The sequence below is a fragment of the Equus caballus genome, chromosome 4 (assembly GCF_041296265.1).
Source record: "Equus caballus isolate H_3958 breed thoroughbred chromosome 4, TB-T2T, whole genome shotgun sequence".
Taxonomy (NCBI): Eukaryota; Metazoa; Chordata; class Mammalia; order Perissodactyla; family Equidae; genus Equus; species Equus caballus.
In genome coordinates this window covers 51,443,402-51,458,838 of record NC_091687.1, presented here as the reverse complement: position 1 = coordinate 51,458,838, position 15,437 = coordinate 51,443,402, and the positions used below count along the sequence as shown (strand labels likewise).

The following is a 15,437-nucleotide window of genomic DNA, read 5'->3' as shown; positions in this document are numbered from 1 at the left end:
TCACTTAAATGTGCTTCAAATAATGTTAACTACAGCAATTATTTTTTTGCAATGATGAAATACTAGAAATAGTCTAAAAGTACATGAAGAAAAATGATTTATTTAATCATGGAATGTACACCTTATGTAATACATTCATTCACTTACTGTAAGGCATGATGCAACACCAAATGTGCTGGCACAGAAAGATCTCTTAGACATTTTTAAATTTTAAAAAATGCACACAAATAAGTTAACAGGATATAGCATAATCCCATTCATGTTAAAATATGTTAATAAAATTTATATGTGTATATTCATATATGTAAATATTTAGAAAAAATTTCTTGGATGATTACATATTATATTATTACCATGGTTATCTCTGGGGAAAGGAAGGTGAAGAGACACATTCCAAATATTTCTGTCCTATTTCAACTATTTTATTGCAAGAAAATAGGCATTTATTATTGTATAACTGGCTGCATTACCTGCCTTTGTAACTTTCCCTTTGGTAGGATGCATTAATAAGCACACCGCATGCAGCAGCAACAGAAGAGTGGGCATTTACTGTAGTAGACCCAGCAATTAGGCTTGAGTGTTCCTGGGTAGCAAACACTTCCGGCCAGGTCCAAAGATGTGGAGGAGCCTGGCTCCTGCTTGCAGATTTAAAGTCAGAAGGAAACACTGAAACAGTTGGCTAGAACCCCAGATGCAGCCTGGTCAATTTCTCCCAGTAATGGGGAAGGCAGAAAACTCTCAAAGACATATTTACCGACATAATAGTTACATTTATATAATTATTTGAAAAAGAATTTTTGATTAATAAAAATTGTTAAACATAATAACATGTGTGTCACTAGATTATGTGAACTGCAGACCACATCTGGGAGACTATCTTAATGAAAATTATTATAATTTATTAATTTTGTTTTTTTCTAAAGTTAGAGTCAATAAACGAAAAATAAAATATATTTATTATAGAATCTAGACTATATAATTAAAATATGTTGACATATTAATACTTTTAGAATTTTATTCTAGATATGAATTTACTATATTTGAATGAAATCATTGAGATTACTTTACAGTTTTCATAAAATGAAAATGTCTTTCGTTAGATGAAATGCTAACAACACAAAGCTTAAAAAGTCCGAATTTTAAAATATCAATCATGTGCCATAACATGTTTATTTTTCAGGTTAAATTTTTTCCGTGACGTTCCTGACTTCCGAGTGTTAGCCTGCGGTGGAGACGGAACTGTGGGGTGGATTTTGGACTGCATAGGTAATGAAGACACATATTTAACGTTTCTGGGGTGAGAGTGGTAACCTTAAATTCTGTACATTTTGTTCATTTATTTTATGAATGCATTGATGTCTTTGGATGCCGTAGTGATATAATGAGATGTGGTATGTTGCGCACTGTTTACTAGTTTAGTTTATTCTTCTATATTTCAAAATTTTAAGTGACAAAATAATTTACAAGTATCTAGAAATCCTTTTCTCATTTATTTCTCATGGAATTTACTAACTCCTCAGGGTTATTTTTTTAAGTGGGCTCTACAAAATCGAGTTATGTATTTGCACTGGAGAGGGAGCCAAAGAGGATCTTAGCATTTGTGATAAAGTCTGTGTCAAATAGATGTACTTATTTTGTTCATGTGTGGAGCCTCGAAACTTTACCCTCTATGTACACTCTATCATCATCAATTGTTATCATCATCATAGCTAATTTTTATTTGTCACGTACTATCTAATAGGCTTTGTGCTAAGATTTTTACCCCATTCATCTTAATTCTCAATTCCGTATATCGATAATCCCATTTTAGAGATAGGGAATTTAAGGCGCAGAGAAGTTAAATAATTAGAACCAAGTTTTACAGCCATGCACTGACAGCGCTGGGATTAGAGCTCACACGTTAACCTTTTTCTATATTTCCTCTCTATTTACATTTAGAAAGCTTGATTTTTATAAGCAAACAAAACAGGTACCTGATTTAGGAGAAAAGGTTGAATGTATCCCAAGAAAAGCTTGATAAATTCAGAAAAATTATCTGGTTTTTCAGAGACAGTCAGTTGTCAGAACCAATTACCAGTCAGTAAAATAAATCTTGAATTGGCCTTTATGAGGAGATAAATCCAAAACAATCACTTCTTTAGTTCTCATTTCAGTGAGTGCATTGACCAATTCTTTGTTAAAACCAGGCCCTTTCACAAAAAGGAAAGAATTGATTGCAAATAAGTTTTGCTATTTATATAAATTGAAGCAAACTTTTATTTAGTCAATGTAGGATAGAATATTCTATTTTTTCATACATGCAAAAGTATTCAAATTAAAAATGAATACATATGGTCAGCACACTTTTGATAAGCGTCTAACGACTTTAATCTACTAATATTTTTTTCTGCAAAAGAAACTGAAAATTGTGTTCTTTGATTTTCCAATAAAACGTGTAAATAGTATTAATATGCTGTATTTAAGGATAAAACCAGAATTTGAGAACTGCAAAAATTAAAGAATTGCTTCAACAATGTCTGAGGGCTTAGGAGAATTTTAGAGTGAAAAATTAAATAGTAGTATGTTATTGGTTTGTTTTAGCCCCCACAATCTAAGCCTTGGCTATGCCACTGTGTTACATCCCCAACTAATCTGTTCCCTCCCTGTTCTTACACACAGACACATACTGACTTTGAGGGGCTGTGAAGGGAGAAAATTTAAAGAAAAGTAATACGTTTGTGAGAGTCTTTAAAGGCATGTGATGATTCAGACAAAAGTATATAGGATTTCACTGGCCGAGATCTTTGCTGCTCTGAACCCAAAGCACTATGTTATGTAAAGCTGAATTCAAAGAAAACCTGCTGATCCAGAGGTGCCCAGCTCTTTTATTGTTTACTCTGTCACAAAGCAGAGTAAACCATGGTTGGGAACCACACAGCGACATTGTTAGCTCTTTACTCGCTTTTAGAATTTGACTGTTTTCAAAATATTTTACTCCTTAAAGTAAAATGTACCTAGAGTTGATGCTGCAGAAAGACTTTATAGGAACTTACCTCTCCACTCTGGTGACATCCCTATGTGTGTACTCCTCTGCTCATACACCTGCATCCTTGGGAATGTCAAAGGACTTAAATCAAACTCGCCACAATTTTTAACTAAGATATTTAAAAGGCCTTCCTCATTCATGAGTCTGGAATATTCCTATCACTTTGTGAATTATGGTATTTATTTGTCTTTATAAATTGCTACGAATGTATACAAATTAATCATAATTTATAATTGTATATATCTATGAAATAGAACTTTTTCTGTTTATAAGTACCTATCGGGATGCCTTCATTTCATGCCAAGCTGTCTTGTTTACTGTTGTTCTATCTGTATCAAAATTTTATTTTAATTTCTTGATTCCACAGAAAAGGCGAACGTTGTGAAGCATCCTCCAGTTGCCATTCTGCCTCTTGGAACGGGCAACGATCTAGCAAGATGCCTGCGATGGGGAGGAGGTAAACCAGTGGCAACACCACCAAAAACTTAACAGACAGAGATGCATGCAGAATGCACCCCTCCCCCAAAATAAACCAGCAGTTCTTTACAGCATGGCCACTGCCATGTGATTTCAGCAGACACAGTAAATGATTTCGAACAATAGTCTGGGTTAGATAAACAAATTGTGGACCAAGAGTTAGACTGAGCGTTGGGCTTTTTAACCTGATGCTAATTATAGACTTGATAAAGCAGGCAAGCTTTCGAACCTCTCTGGTTATTTGGTTTCTAATTTAAGAAATGAGATAAGCGTAGATTAACTCTAAAGCAATGTTCTGATTTTTAATCTCTGAGTTGTATGGTAAAATCACCAGCAAAGGAAAAAGCTGAAAGGCTAATGAATGACTTGTCCAGGAATGAACACATTAAATAACACTTATTTTTTGAGACCACTTTACACCAGGCAGTGTGTTCTGCACTTGAGTTAAGAATAGAAAACAAGGTCTGCCTCCAAAAGGGCCTTAAATTCTAGTGGCACATAAAGTCAGATGTAAACTGTGAGACTTCCTACTAAGAAGTAGACAGAAAACCAATATAATGAAAGGCCTCACCCAGCAAATGACAAGATGACACAGAGGAAAAACCTAATAGCTGGATAATGACAGAACCGTATAAAACTGGGGGTGGACTTTATAGGCAGAGGGAACATCAAGTTCAAAGGCCCAGAGGTAGGAAGGCCCTTGACGTATTCAAGGAAATCAAAATGGAGTAGTGTGGATGGAACATGGTGAGTGAGGGGAGAGTATTTCAGGATGAGTTCTTAAAATATTTTGAAGGGTCATTAATAGGCTATAGTTACCTGAGGATATCAAAAGGGAAAAAACCAACTAGATTTTGCTAAAGAAGCAAGAACTGAATCCTAAATATTTTTAGCATCTAACTCACTAAGAGAAGTTTGAAAAGCGTCTACTAAGACAGATCAGAAGCCCTTGGGGAGCTTGTTAAAAATCTAGTGGCCTGACCTCATCCTAAATATGCTGAATGGAAATCTCTGGGGGTGGGACCTGGACATATGATTTTTTTTGAAAAAACAAACTCCCTAACTAACTATGATTTACAACAAAATTTGAGAACAATTTTTCCATGAGTATCTGGCCAACTGGTGAACTCTAAGTTGTATGTATGCATACAACCAAATTGGAGATTTAAGTTAAAAACTTGGTATATGATCTATTCATGATCTTCATTAAGGATATAATTCAGTAAAAGAATATTATTAAATATTGACTTAAATCTCATAGAATCTAAGGATAGAAGCATTACTTATGAGATGCTCATATTTGCCAGTGCCTATATATGTGTATTGATTAAAAGGAAGGAATCATGCATGTGGCCTCTTGTTGTAGTCCTCTGGAAAATATTTTTGATATTTGAAAATTAATGATATTATTTTTGGTCCCAAACTAGCAAATGGCTTAAATTTCAAAAAATATATAAAAGTTCCATTTTGGGCATACTCTAATGATTTTCTTATAAAACTACTTTAAAGATACTATTATCAATGGCCAAAGATACATGGATTGTAGTATATGTCAAAGTATCTATTAATGATGAACTCTCTGTGAGTGCCTGGCATGTGTTGGCACTGTTCTAGGTGCTAGATACAGAATGAGAGAATAAATAAATGACTCCTACTCCTTTTGAAGATTACATTTTCATTGAGTATACAGACAATAAATCAATGAACAGTGAAATATATAGTTACAAAATAAGATCAAGGCCATGAAAGAATGAAACAGAGCGTATTTTTAGAGAACAACAGAGGGGAACTATTTAGCTAGATGGTCAAGAAGGCTTCCCTGAAGAAGTAACACTCAAGCAGGATTTAAAAGACGAACAGGGAGAAATAGCTTCCTGTATTGAAAGGACTGAAGGGAGGGCGGTGTGATTCTCAAAGCCGTCACGGGGTGGTGGGTAGACATGGAGTCGAGGGTGAATAGGATGAGACTGGAGAGAGATCAGGAGCCAGATAATGCAGGCGGCTTGGTGGTCATGGTAAGAATTTTATTTGAGTGAATTTGAAGCACAAAGTGAAACTTCGAAAGAGCTGTAAAAGCTGAGTGACATGATGACAGTCATGTCTTCCAAAATAGACTAATTTGAGTGTGTACAGTAAACTGTTAAGAAAGTGTAAAAACGTGGAGAATTATAGTTTTCCAAATGAGAACTTTATAGTTGTCATAATGAGGGAACAAAAGGACTGGACTAGGGTGGTGGTAATGCAAATGAGGTAAGTAGACAAACTGGAGTCACATTTTGGGGGGTGAACTGATGGAACTTGCCAGTGGATTAGTTAGGGGCTTTGGGGAAAGAGAGGTAGCAAGAGGGACTAAAAGATGCCAGAGTTGAGTGATTAGGAAATTGGAGATGCCATTTGTGAGAGTTTACTAATAACAAAACATGCACTGAAGTGGGTTTATTTCCTGCCAGGGGTGTAACTGAGCAAGTTGCTTAACAACTATGTGCTTCAGATTTCTCATCAGAATTTAAGAAAATGATTGTACCTGCCTCGCAAGTTCTTGTGCCAGACTACTAAATTGTTTGCCCAGCATCTATGCTGAGTACTTTATGTAGTCTTAGTAATTATCATACTTAACATTTGGGAAAGAAAGGACTTTATTCAACCAGTAATCAGTTGATTCACTTCAGGTCACTGGAAAATATTGACTGGAATCTTTTTTCTTTTGTGAGGAAGCTTCTCCCTGATCTAACATCTGTTACCAATCCTCCTTCTTTTTTTTTTTTTTTTTTTTGCTTGAGGAAGATTAGCCCTGAGCTAACATTTGTGCCCATCTTCCCCTACTTTGTATGTGTGATGCCTCCACACGCTATCATGGCTGAGTGGAGCAGGTCTGTACTCAGGATCCAACGCTGTGAATCCTGGGGCGCCAAAGCAGAGTGAGTGAAACTTTCAACCACTCAGTCATGGGGCCGGCCCCCTGGAAGCTTCTTTTTTACAAGAATGCATTTCCATATTTTGGATGCAGAAAATGTAACAGTGTAATAACAGGATATCCTAGTGCATTTGAAAAATACATAATTTATATTCTCTTTGCAATTTTTCCAGCAGTAATTAGTCTAACAAATTTCAAGATTATTGCAAGAAAAAGTGTTATTTTGTGAAGAGGTAAGGGGTAAGAGACTGAGTTTTAGATGGGGAACACTTTACAAATATTTATTGTTGTCTTTATGTGATTTTCATTTGTAAAATCTTCTGACTTTTTAGATCCATTCAGTCATTATGATATCATATCATTAAATAGAAAATATTAACTACGTTTTCATTTTGTTTCTTAGCCTAGAGTGATTATAGGCTTTAAATTAAAATATTGGAAGCAAAGTAGCATCATTCTTTTCTGTAAATAAGTTTTTGCTTGCATATTTACTGAGTTTAATGTGCCTTTTTAAAAAAATATGATCTTGAGCTCAGGAATCCTATTTGTAGTTATGGATCATTATTAAACAAGCTTGAGCATAGGTAAATACAAACAAGTAAGGTGTAGACATTCGTTAAAAAGGGGACTACAATTTGGAATTCTTCTCACCTTTGTAAAGTAGTTCTGAACTGCAGATGTTGTGATTCTCAAAATAGATTTGTTGCCTATCTCTTTCCATTTTTATTTGGCTAGAAGGTTGATTGATACCAGCCTTTTTCAGGTTTAGCCATTAAAACTTTGAGAACATAACCAATGGTAAAGATTATAAGTTGAGTGACCCTACTAGAGTCTAGATGTAGTAATTAATTTACACTAAATTCATTCCTACTGTGTTCTCTCCTCGTCAGTTGCTGTTCCTACATTTTTCTAGTGTTATGTTGAACCATGCTGCCATTAACCTGAGATATAGCTGAGGACAAGTGCAATATTTGATTTAAAGCATTACTCACTCATATTTCTGCTGAGCGTGTGCATGTGTATATATATAATATTATATTATATATGCTTTACTCTACTTCCATACTATATTTTACTAGAGTGTCGTATAAATATATGTAAGTTCACTTATGTCTGAAAACCATCATACTTATTTTCAAACAAGAGTAGAATTCCGAAAATAGGTGAATATATTTAACTGTTTTTATTCAATTCAATAGGGAAATAGTATATACAATTTTGGGTGGGACTACTATTTATTCTTTTTAAAAGAAATGAAAAAAATTAAGAAGAAATTAAACATCGAGAATGAGGGTAGAACTACTAAGAAACTTCTGAAATATAAGTAAATTTAATTATTATAGTCTTGTAGTTTAAACACTTCAATATTATATCACTGAACACAATTATATGCATATTATTATGTATGTTCATAGTTTTTGAATTGTGCTATAAAAATACATGACATCTATTGAAGTAATATTGGATATTTTTAATATTTATATCTGTATAATTATTGCTTGTTGTATTCCTTGCTGTGTGTATTAATAGTGCATAGTTATTTGTTGTCTGTGTGTGTGTGAGGAAGATTGGCCCTGAGCTAACATCTGTTGCCAATCTTCCTCTTTTTGCTTGAGGAAGACTGTTGCTGAGCTAACATCCCTGCCAATCTGCGTCTATTTTATGTGGGATGCCACCACAGTGTGGCTTGACAAGTGGTGCTAGGTCCAGACGTGGGATCTGAAACTGTGAACCCTGGGCCAGCGAAGCAGAGTGCACAAACTTAACCACTGCACCAGCAGGCTGGCCCCCTTAGTTATTTTTTAAACCTGTGTAACACAAGAAGTGATGATGGGATCCAAAATAAGGATTTCTAGTTTCTGGCTGCCTTGACCCTCTAATAGTTAATGTGACAAATACACCATAAATGTAATTTATTCATCTTTAGAGAGTGTTGGCCTATGACAGTGCCTATTCTTTTTTCTTTTAATCCAATTAGCTTTTACACTGCTATGTGTGCTAACACCTCTAATGAGGACTCATAGCCTCTGGAATTTACTTGTTCCATGAATAAATTGTTAAAATATAGACCAAAGTTGGACACAGAAAAAAATCTATGAAAATATTTTTGCAACTCAAAATATCATTTCAAGAATGCAAATGTGTGTGTGTAGAGTTAGAGAAACATACATTATTCAACTTAATACAACATTTCAAATTCTGATGTTATCGTCAGTATTATTATATCAGTGAGAACTTTCTATTCTTATACCTCATGTACCAAGACCTTTTATGTATTTTCTCATCTTTTTTCTGAATTAATTCTCCCAGCAAACCTAAGTTTTTCCTGAGGATGAAACTATTTAGGGAGGTTAAAAACAAACATTTAAGTAACACAGCCAGGATGAGGCTACAGTCTTAACTAAAATGATATATACCTATAGATACATTTAAGAGAAAATGTAATGTTAAACAATAACTTTCTTTTCAGGCCATGTCAACTGTAGTAGATGCATTAAAAAATTGATTTGTTGAGCATTTATTCTAGGGCAGACTTGGTAAAAGGAACTTGTAGTGAGAAAGTGCAAATAACTATACTGCAGTGTACTAGTTCTAAGGTAGGACTAGTTTTCAGAAGCATGTGCTGCGGGACTGCATAGAATCCATTATTTTGGGAGCGGGGCCTCCAGAAAGAAGTGCTATCAAATACAAAACCTGCAGAAGAAGCAGAAGCAAGCCAGCCGAAAGAAAGGGGATATTCTGTGTATTTAGAATAAGAGATGATATGTCACAAAATTAAAAAGAGGACTTTCTACTTACATTCAAAGTTGTTCTGGATCACCAGAGGGGTAGGGGAGTGATAGAAAGAGAAAAGTCTAAATTTCCATCTAGATTGTTACTTCAGCAACTGGGTGGAGGGTGTTGCTTTTCTGAGAGAGTGTTCACAGGAGGAAGATATGGAAGCAGATCATTGGTTTTATTTTGAATATGTTGCTATAAAGTTCTGTGGGGGGTATGCAGTGGAGATGTTCATTTGACAGTTGGCTATACTGAGAATTTGCACCACAGGAGAGAAATACAAGTTGCAAATTAAACTAAAAATAAAATATTGGTATGAATATAAGATTATAATTATTTCTTCACTTTGTGCCAGAATTTACTTTAAAATGCATTATTTAGCTTTAGCATGATACACATGCATACACACACTGAAATCCATAAATGTAGCTTTCATTATTTGGTTATGCTTTTTCTCAAGATAATTTTTTTTCATTAGGTTATGAAGGTGAGAATCTGATGAAAATCCTAAAAGACATTGAAAACAGCACAGAAATCATGTTGGACAGGTGGAAGTTTGAAGTCATACCTAATGACAAAGATGAGAAGGGAGACCCAGTGCCTTACAGTATCATCAATAACTACTTTTCCATTGGCGTGGTAAGATTTTCCACTACCTGTTCTTTTGCACCAGTCCTGCATAATCACTGCATGTAAACTCTCACACTAAGACGATTGACTGATTGTAAATAATTTATTTTATCTTCGTGTCAGCAAAACACCTCTTGTAATGGGCAATAATACAGCTTATGAGTTTATTTAAAGTCAGAGAATCAGCAATAGATGAATTTTTCATGTGTTAAACAAAGGAAAGAAAGTATATGTTTTGTAATCGGCTTGATTGTGTTATTATAAGGAAGGATAGAATGGTTTATGTTAAGATAGTTATAAGTTTTAGAGTACATACTAAAGCTCCACATTAGTGAAAATGTGAAAACAATGATATTTTGAGATCTATATTATAATATCGTTATAACCTGCCAGGTGGTTTTTACATACAGATATTCTTTTTAAATTTTGGTTAAGTCTGAAGTCTAAGAAAAAATGTTGCTACTATTCTCAAGTGGTTAATAAGTCCAAAGACTAACTTTTCACTTGATTTCTTGAAAAATCTTGGACTGAAAGTAAAATATCATTTGGCAATTGAAAGAGCTGTTGAAATTTTAATCCTTAAGGGATTAATAATTTTTAACAGTGATTATATGTGTATGTATATATATATAACCCAGTAATTATGAAGTCTAAAAATATATTATCTACAAAATTACATTCCTTTTCACATGTCAATCAATATTATCTAATGCCATGTCACATTCTCTCTCATGCACACACACACGCATACACATCCCACTACTAGACTATAAAAAGCATTAGTTGAGTCCACGAACTTAGGAGTAGAGCTGCCTAGGTAAGAATACGTTGGCAAATTTTTTATTCTGTGTCCATTCATTTATCTATTTCATGATGGTTATTATTTTCTCTCTCATAGTTATAATTAATGTGATTATACATTTAAACTTCCTCAATAATGGTCCATATTGAAGGCTAAATATACAATTGTTATTAAAGCTATGATGATGATGATGATGATTTGCAAGGAAAATGCAATACACCTTGATCCATAAAAGTCCTCTTATTTATATTTGATATTAATATAAATAATAATATTTTAACAGCATTATTGGCATATAACTTACATACAACCAAATTCACTCATTTTAAGTGAATCTTGTAATGATTTTAATAAATCTATCCGATTTTAGAGCATAAAATAAGAACCCTCATGCCCATTTGTAGTCAATTCTGGCTTCTCCCAGCTCCAAGCAACAACTAATCTTTCCGCCTCTAAGATTTGCCTTTTATGGATATTTCATGTGAAAGAAATCATACAGTATATAGCCTTTTGCATCTGGCTTCTTTCACCTCACATGTGAACTGCATGAACCCATGTGAACTTCATGAATACTATATTCTTTTTTACTGCTGAGCAGTATCGCATTGTATAGATATATCACACATTGTTTATCTGTTCACCAGTTGATGGACATGTAGAGAATTTCCAGCCTTTGATATTATGAATAACGCCACTCTCTTGTGTCCTTTTAGTGAATTTTTTGTTTCATTTACCATAATTTTTAACTCCAGAACTTCCATTTGGTTCTCTTTTTATAATTTCTATATCTTTAATTAGTATTTTGTATTTGAGGAGACATTGTTGTTAAGCTTTCCTTTATTCTTTAAATATGGTTTTCTTATCTTTTTGATATGTTTATCACAGCTGTTTTGAAGTCTTTGTCTGCTAAGTCCAATATCTGGAGACCATTAGAGAGTTTGATAGCACTTGGGCCCCATAAAAGACATTGTTTTTTCCAAATACGTGTCACACTTTCCTATTCCTCTGCATGTCTAATAATTTTTGTTGAAAACTAGACATTTTATGTAATATTTTATAACACTCTGAATTTTGATTTTCCCACAGTGGTTGTGATTGTTCCTGTGTTTGTCTAGTGATGAGGCTGCACTAATTATGTGAAGCCTTTCTCCTCTGTGGTGCAAGGATACTGATGCTCCAGTTTGTCTCTTTTTTTTAGTTTTTGTTTTAATTTTAATCCTAGCTTCCTAGGGATCACCTCTGTGTCAGCACAATTGATCAGAGTTTGTGCTCAAATACCCTGAGCCAGTAAGTCTTCATCCACTTGCCATTAGATATGTGTGTTCATTGGGGAGCACATACGAACATCAGGCAATTCTTAATCTGATTCAGCTTTAATATCTGCTAGCCCTTATTTTGTCTCTTCTCTTTATGTACATGGCTCCTCAAGGATATGAAGATAGCAAGGACCCTCTTTGGTCTTTCTTGAACGTGTTTGTAGTCTTACACATGCATATGGCCTTTCAGACAGCCAAGGATATGGGGAAATTTATCAAGGCTCATTACGGCTGTCTGATTCCCAAGATCTCCTGTTGAATTTCTGGCTAGTTAGCTGCTTAGTTGCTTGACCTAATCAGTTTGCAAACTCAGATGAGCTGTGACATTGGCCTTCCTTGTCCATTTGCCATGTAGATCGCTATTGTTTTAGGTAACTCTCCAGGCCATGGAGTTTTTCTGGCTTCCACTCCAAATTAGGTCACTTCCACTGACAGTAAAGTTGTTGGCTTTCATAGCTTGCCCCATCCTGGTAGAACTGTAGCACTGATGGGGCTGGACGGTAAGGGAGCGGCCCAAGACTGAAACATCACAGATTACCACTATTCCTATCTGGGGTTCAGTAGTTTTCCTTGAACAAACACTTCACAATTCATATATGCCTTCGGTAAATTTCCAGTGGTCCTCACAGAGGATAATGCCTCCCCACCACAGGAGACATCTGGCAATGTTTGAATACACATTTGACTGTCATGACTGGGAGGGTATTGCTACTGGCAGCTCGTGGGTAGAGGCTAGGGATGCTGCTAAACACCTCACTGCATAGAACAACCTCCCAAACATGCAAGAAAGAATTAGACAGCTCAGAATATCAATAGTTTTGAGGCTGAAAAACCGTGACATCAAGAAACAGAAATACTAAATACAAAACTCAAGATGTTGGAAAAGGAGAAAGAGCAAAAACCCAAAGAAATGAGGAGGAAAGTTATAATAGAAATAAAACAGGAAATACAGCAGAGAATAACAACAATAAAAAAATAGAGACTCTTATTGAAACCAAAAATTGGATTATTGAAGAGTTAATCAGGTCTATTACAAAATTGATTTTACAAAAATATTGTAAAGAGAATTGTAAATAACAATATAGAGTGAATAAGATGAAAAAAAAACCCATATACACAAAAAGTAATATCTCAACTGAAATTATATTGGGACAAAATACAAAGCATAGCAAAGTTGCCAAATATAAATTCAACTTAAATATTCAATAGAATTCCATTATATCAGCAATAACCAAGGAATTTACAAAAACAGCCAAAAAGTTAAAAATATCTAGGAATTAATAAAGAATATACAAGGCCTACATATAGAAAATGTTAAAACTCTCTATAGATACATAAGAAATCAGAATAAATGGAGACATTTCCATCCTTAGATGAAATAGCTTAATATAATATGCAAATTAATTTATACATTTAATCTATAACTAATCAATATTAGAGCTGGATTTTATGACAAACTTGGAAAACTTATTCCAAAATATATATGACAAAGTAGTTAAATCAATTTTAATAAAAAGAAAAGGAGGAGAGTGTTTTACCAAATTAAACATGTTACCAATGGATTGGATAATTATAATAGAAAGATGCTATGAAAAAATACATGAATGAATCAGCAGAGAAGTAGAGAAAGATATTGAAATTCAGCATAGGTGTGGCAGAAAAACTCACTGGAGAAATGAGAGATTGCTTAGTTGATAGTGTCAAAAACTAGCTTTCTAGGAGGAGAAAATTTTATTAGAACTCTACCTTACATTTTACTTTTATATTTACATTATATTTTATAAACTGCTAGATTTATTAAACTACTAAATTTGAAATGCAAAGTTTAGGACTTAATAAAAGAATACGTAATAGAATATATTTATGATCTTGAGGTGGAGCAAAACTAACTAAACATGGTGGATTTTGATTGCGTTTTCTTTTGAATGGTCCTGTACCATTTGACTTGGAGCCTCTTTCACTGAATAGAACATGGGAAGTAGGAGTGTGATGGGAGGAGAGCATCCCTTCAGGAAGTATTTGCCTGTCCCTGAGTAAGACAAAAGCTCAACACTCAGGGCCAACATCAGAGCAATAGACCTTACAGGAAGTTCAAGCATTGGCTGCCACTCAGCAAGACCACCTTATACTCACCAACCTGTATTCCTCTGCCCCAATCAATGAATCCAGAAAACAGTGAAATGAAATGAATCATCTATCTCAAGCTATTCCTGGATATATAAGAAGTACTGGAGTTAGAGCATTGAAAGGATGAGGAGGACATTTCAATTTTTTGCTATTACCAGCATGAGAAAGCTTAAGACGGCACATAATTTATACTTGAAATTATCTCTAGGCTCCCTGCTACCACCTAGTTACAAGGTGGTCTCATCTCAAAGTTTGACTCTACTGTCAGTATAGTTTTCATGATTTTAACTATCGCCCTTCATATACTCACTGGAAGTACTTTACACTTTACAGAAAACCTTGCCTCAAACTTTTAGAAAACCTGTGATGGTTGGAAATGTATTGATAAATATCATCCTGTACATTATGATATACCCTTGTATCAGTCAGAGTGTGTTGACTGCTGGTACAAATAACCCAAAATGTCAGTGGTCTGACAACAACTGAAAATTAGTTCTTCCCTCACATGATAGGACAACGTGGGTTGACATTTGGGGAGAGGCCCTGCTCCACTTTGTCAGTCAGTGACCCAGGTTCCTTCCATCTTGTGGTTTCACCCTCCTCTGGATATACAGAGCATTCTCTATTCAACAATTGGGTAACCAAAGAGAGTGGAGTATTGGAATGGATTTTTTTTTTATTATCTGCCAGGCGTGGAAGATGTTCCACTTATAACCCATTGGTCATATCTTCATCACTTGGATCCACCTAATTGTAGGAAACTGGGAAAGGAATTCTGTCAGCCCAGGAAGAAAAAGGAAATTGGTAAATAACTAGTCAGTTTCTGCTAATTCCTTCTTTGTAATACTTTTCACTTTTAGCCAGAACAATTGGAAATGATCCTGAAATCATAATTAACTCTGAAAATAGATATTATTCTACCATAGTGGTCCTTCAATAAAAGCATATTTATCTATCATTTACAATGTACCAGGTACTGTTTGAAGATTGCAGGGAACAAGATAGAAAAAGTCTATGTAATCACTAAGCTTACATTATAGTGAGGTGAGAGAGAATTGTCATGAGAGGCTGAACAGCTGGACATAAGAAGCATGGATTACAGAAATTAATAAGAAAAACTGCTAAGTGCTACCTTTCATTCTGATTTTGTACCTTAAGATAACTTTAGATAATCTCAAAAATCCCAGGAAGAAAACTGTCTACCCAGTTCATTGCCACCAAATTCACATATGTCATTAATTTTATCCTCATGGTTGATTCTTCATTCATTTGCTTAATAAACATAAAACCTAAGGACCTTTTATTTTTGCTCATGCCCTAGAGTTATAGCAATGGATTACCTCATTATTAGAACTTGGAGTTTAATGG

At 34.5% G+C, this 15,437-nt stretch overlaps 1 protein-coding gene across 9 annotated transcripts in view; it reads left to right on the top strand.

Moving 5' to 3' along the window:
• DGKB (diacylglycerol kinase beta) overlaps positions 1 to 15,437 on the top strand; it is a 675,344-nt gene that overhangs the window by 288,700 nt on the left and 371,207 nt on the right. For all 9 annotated transcript variants that reach the window (XM_070264567.1, XM_023639309.2, XM_070264566.1 and 6 more), the window contains 3 exons: positions 1,181 to 1,266; positions 3,393 to 3,482; positions 9,673 to 9,833. In XM_070264567.1, the coding sequence (XP_070120668.1) occupies positions 1,181 to 1,266; positions 3,393 to 3,482; positions 9,673 to 9,833 (337 nt within the window). The remainder of the gene's footprint in view (positions 1 to 1,180; positions 1,267 to 3,392; positions 3,483 to 9,672; positions 9,834 to 15,437) is intronic.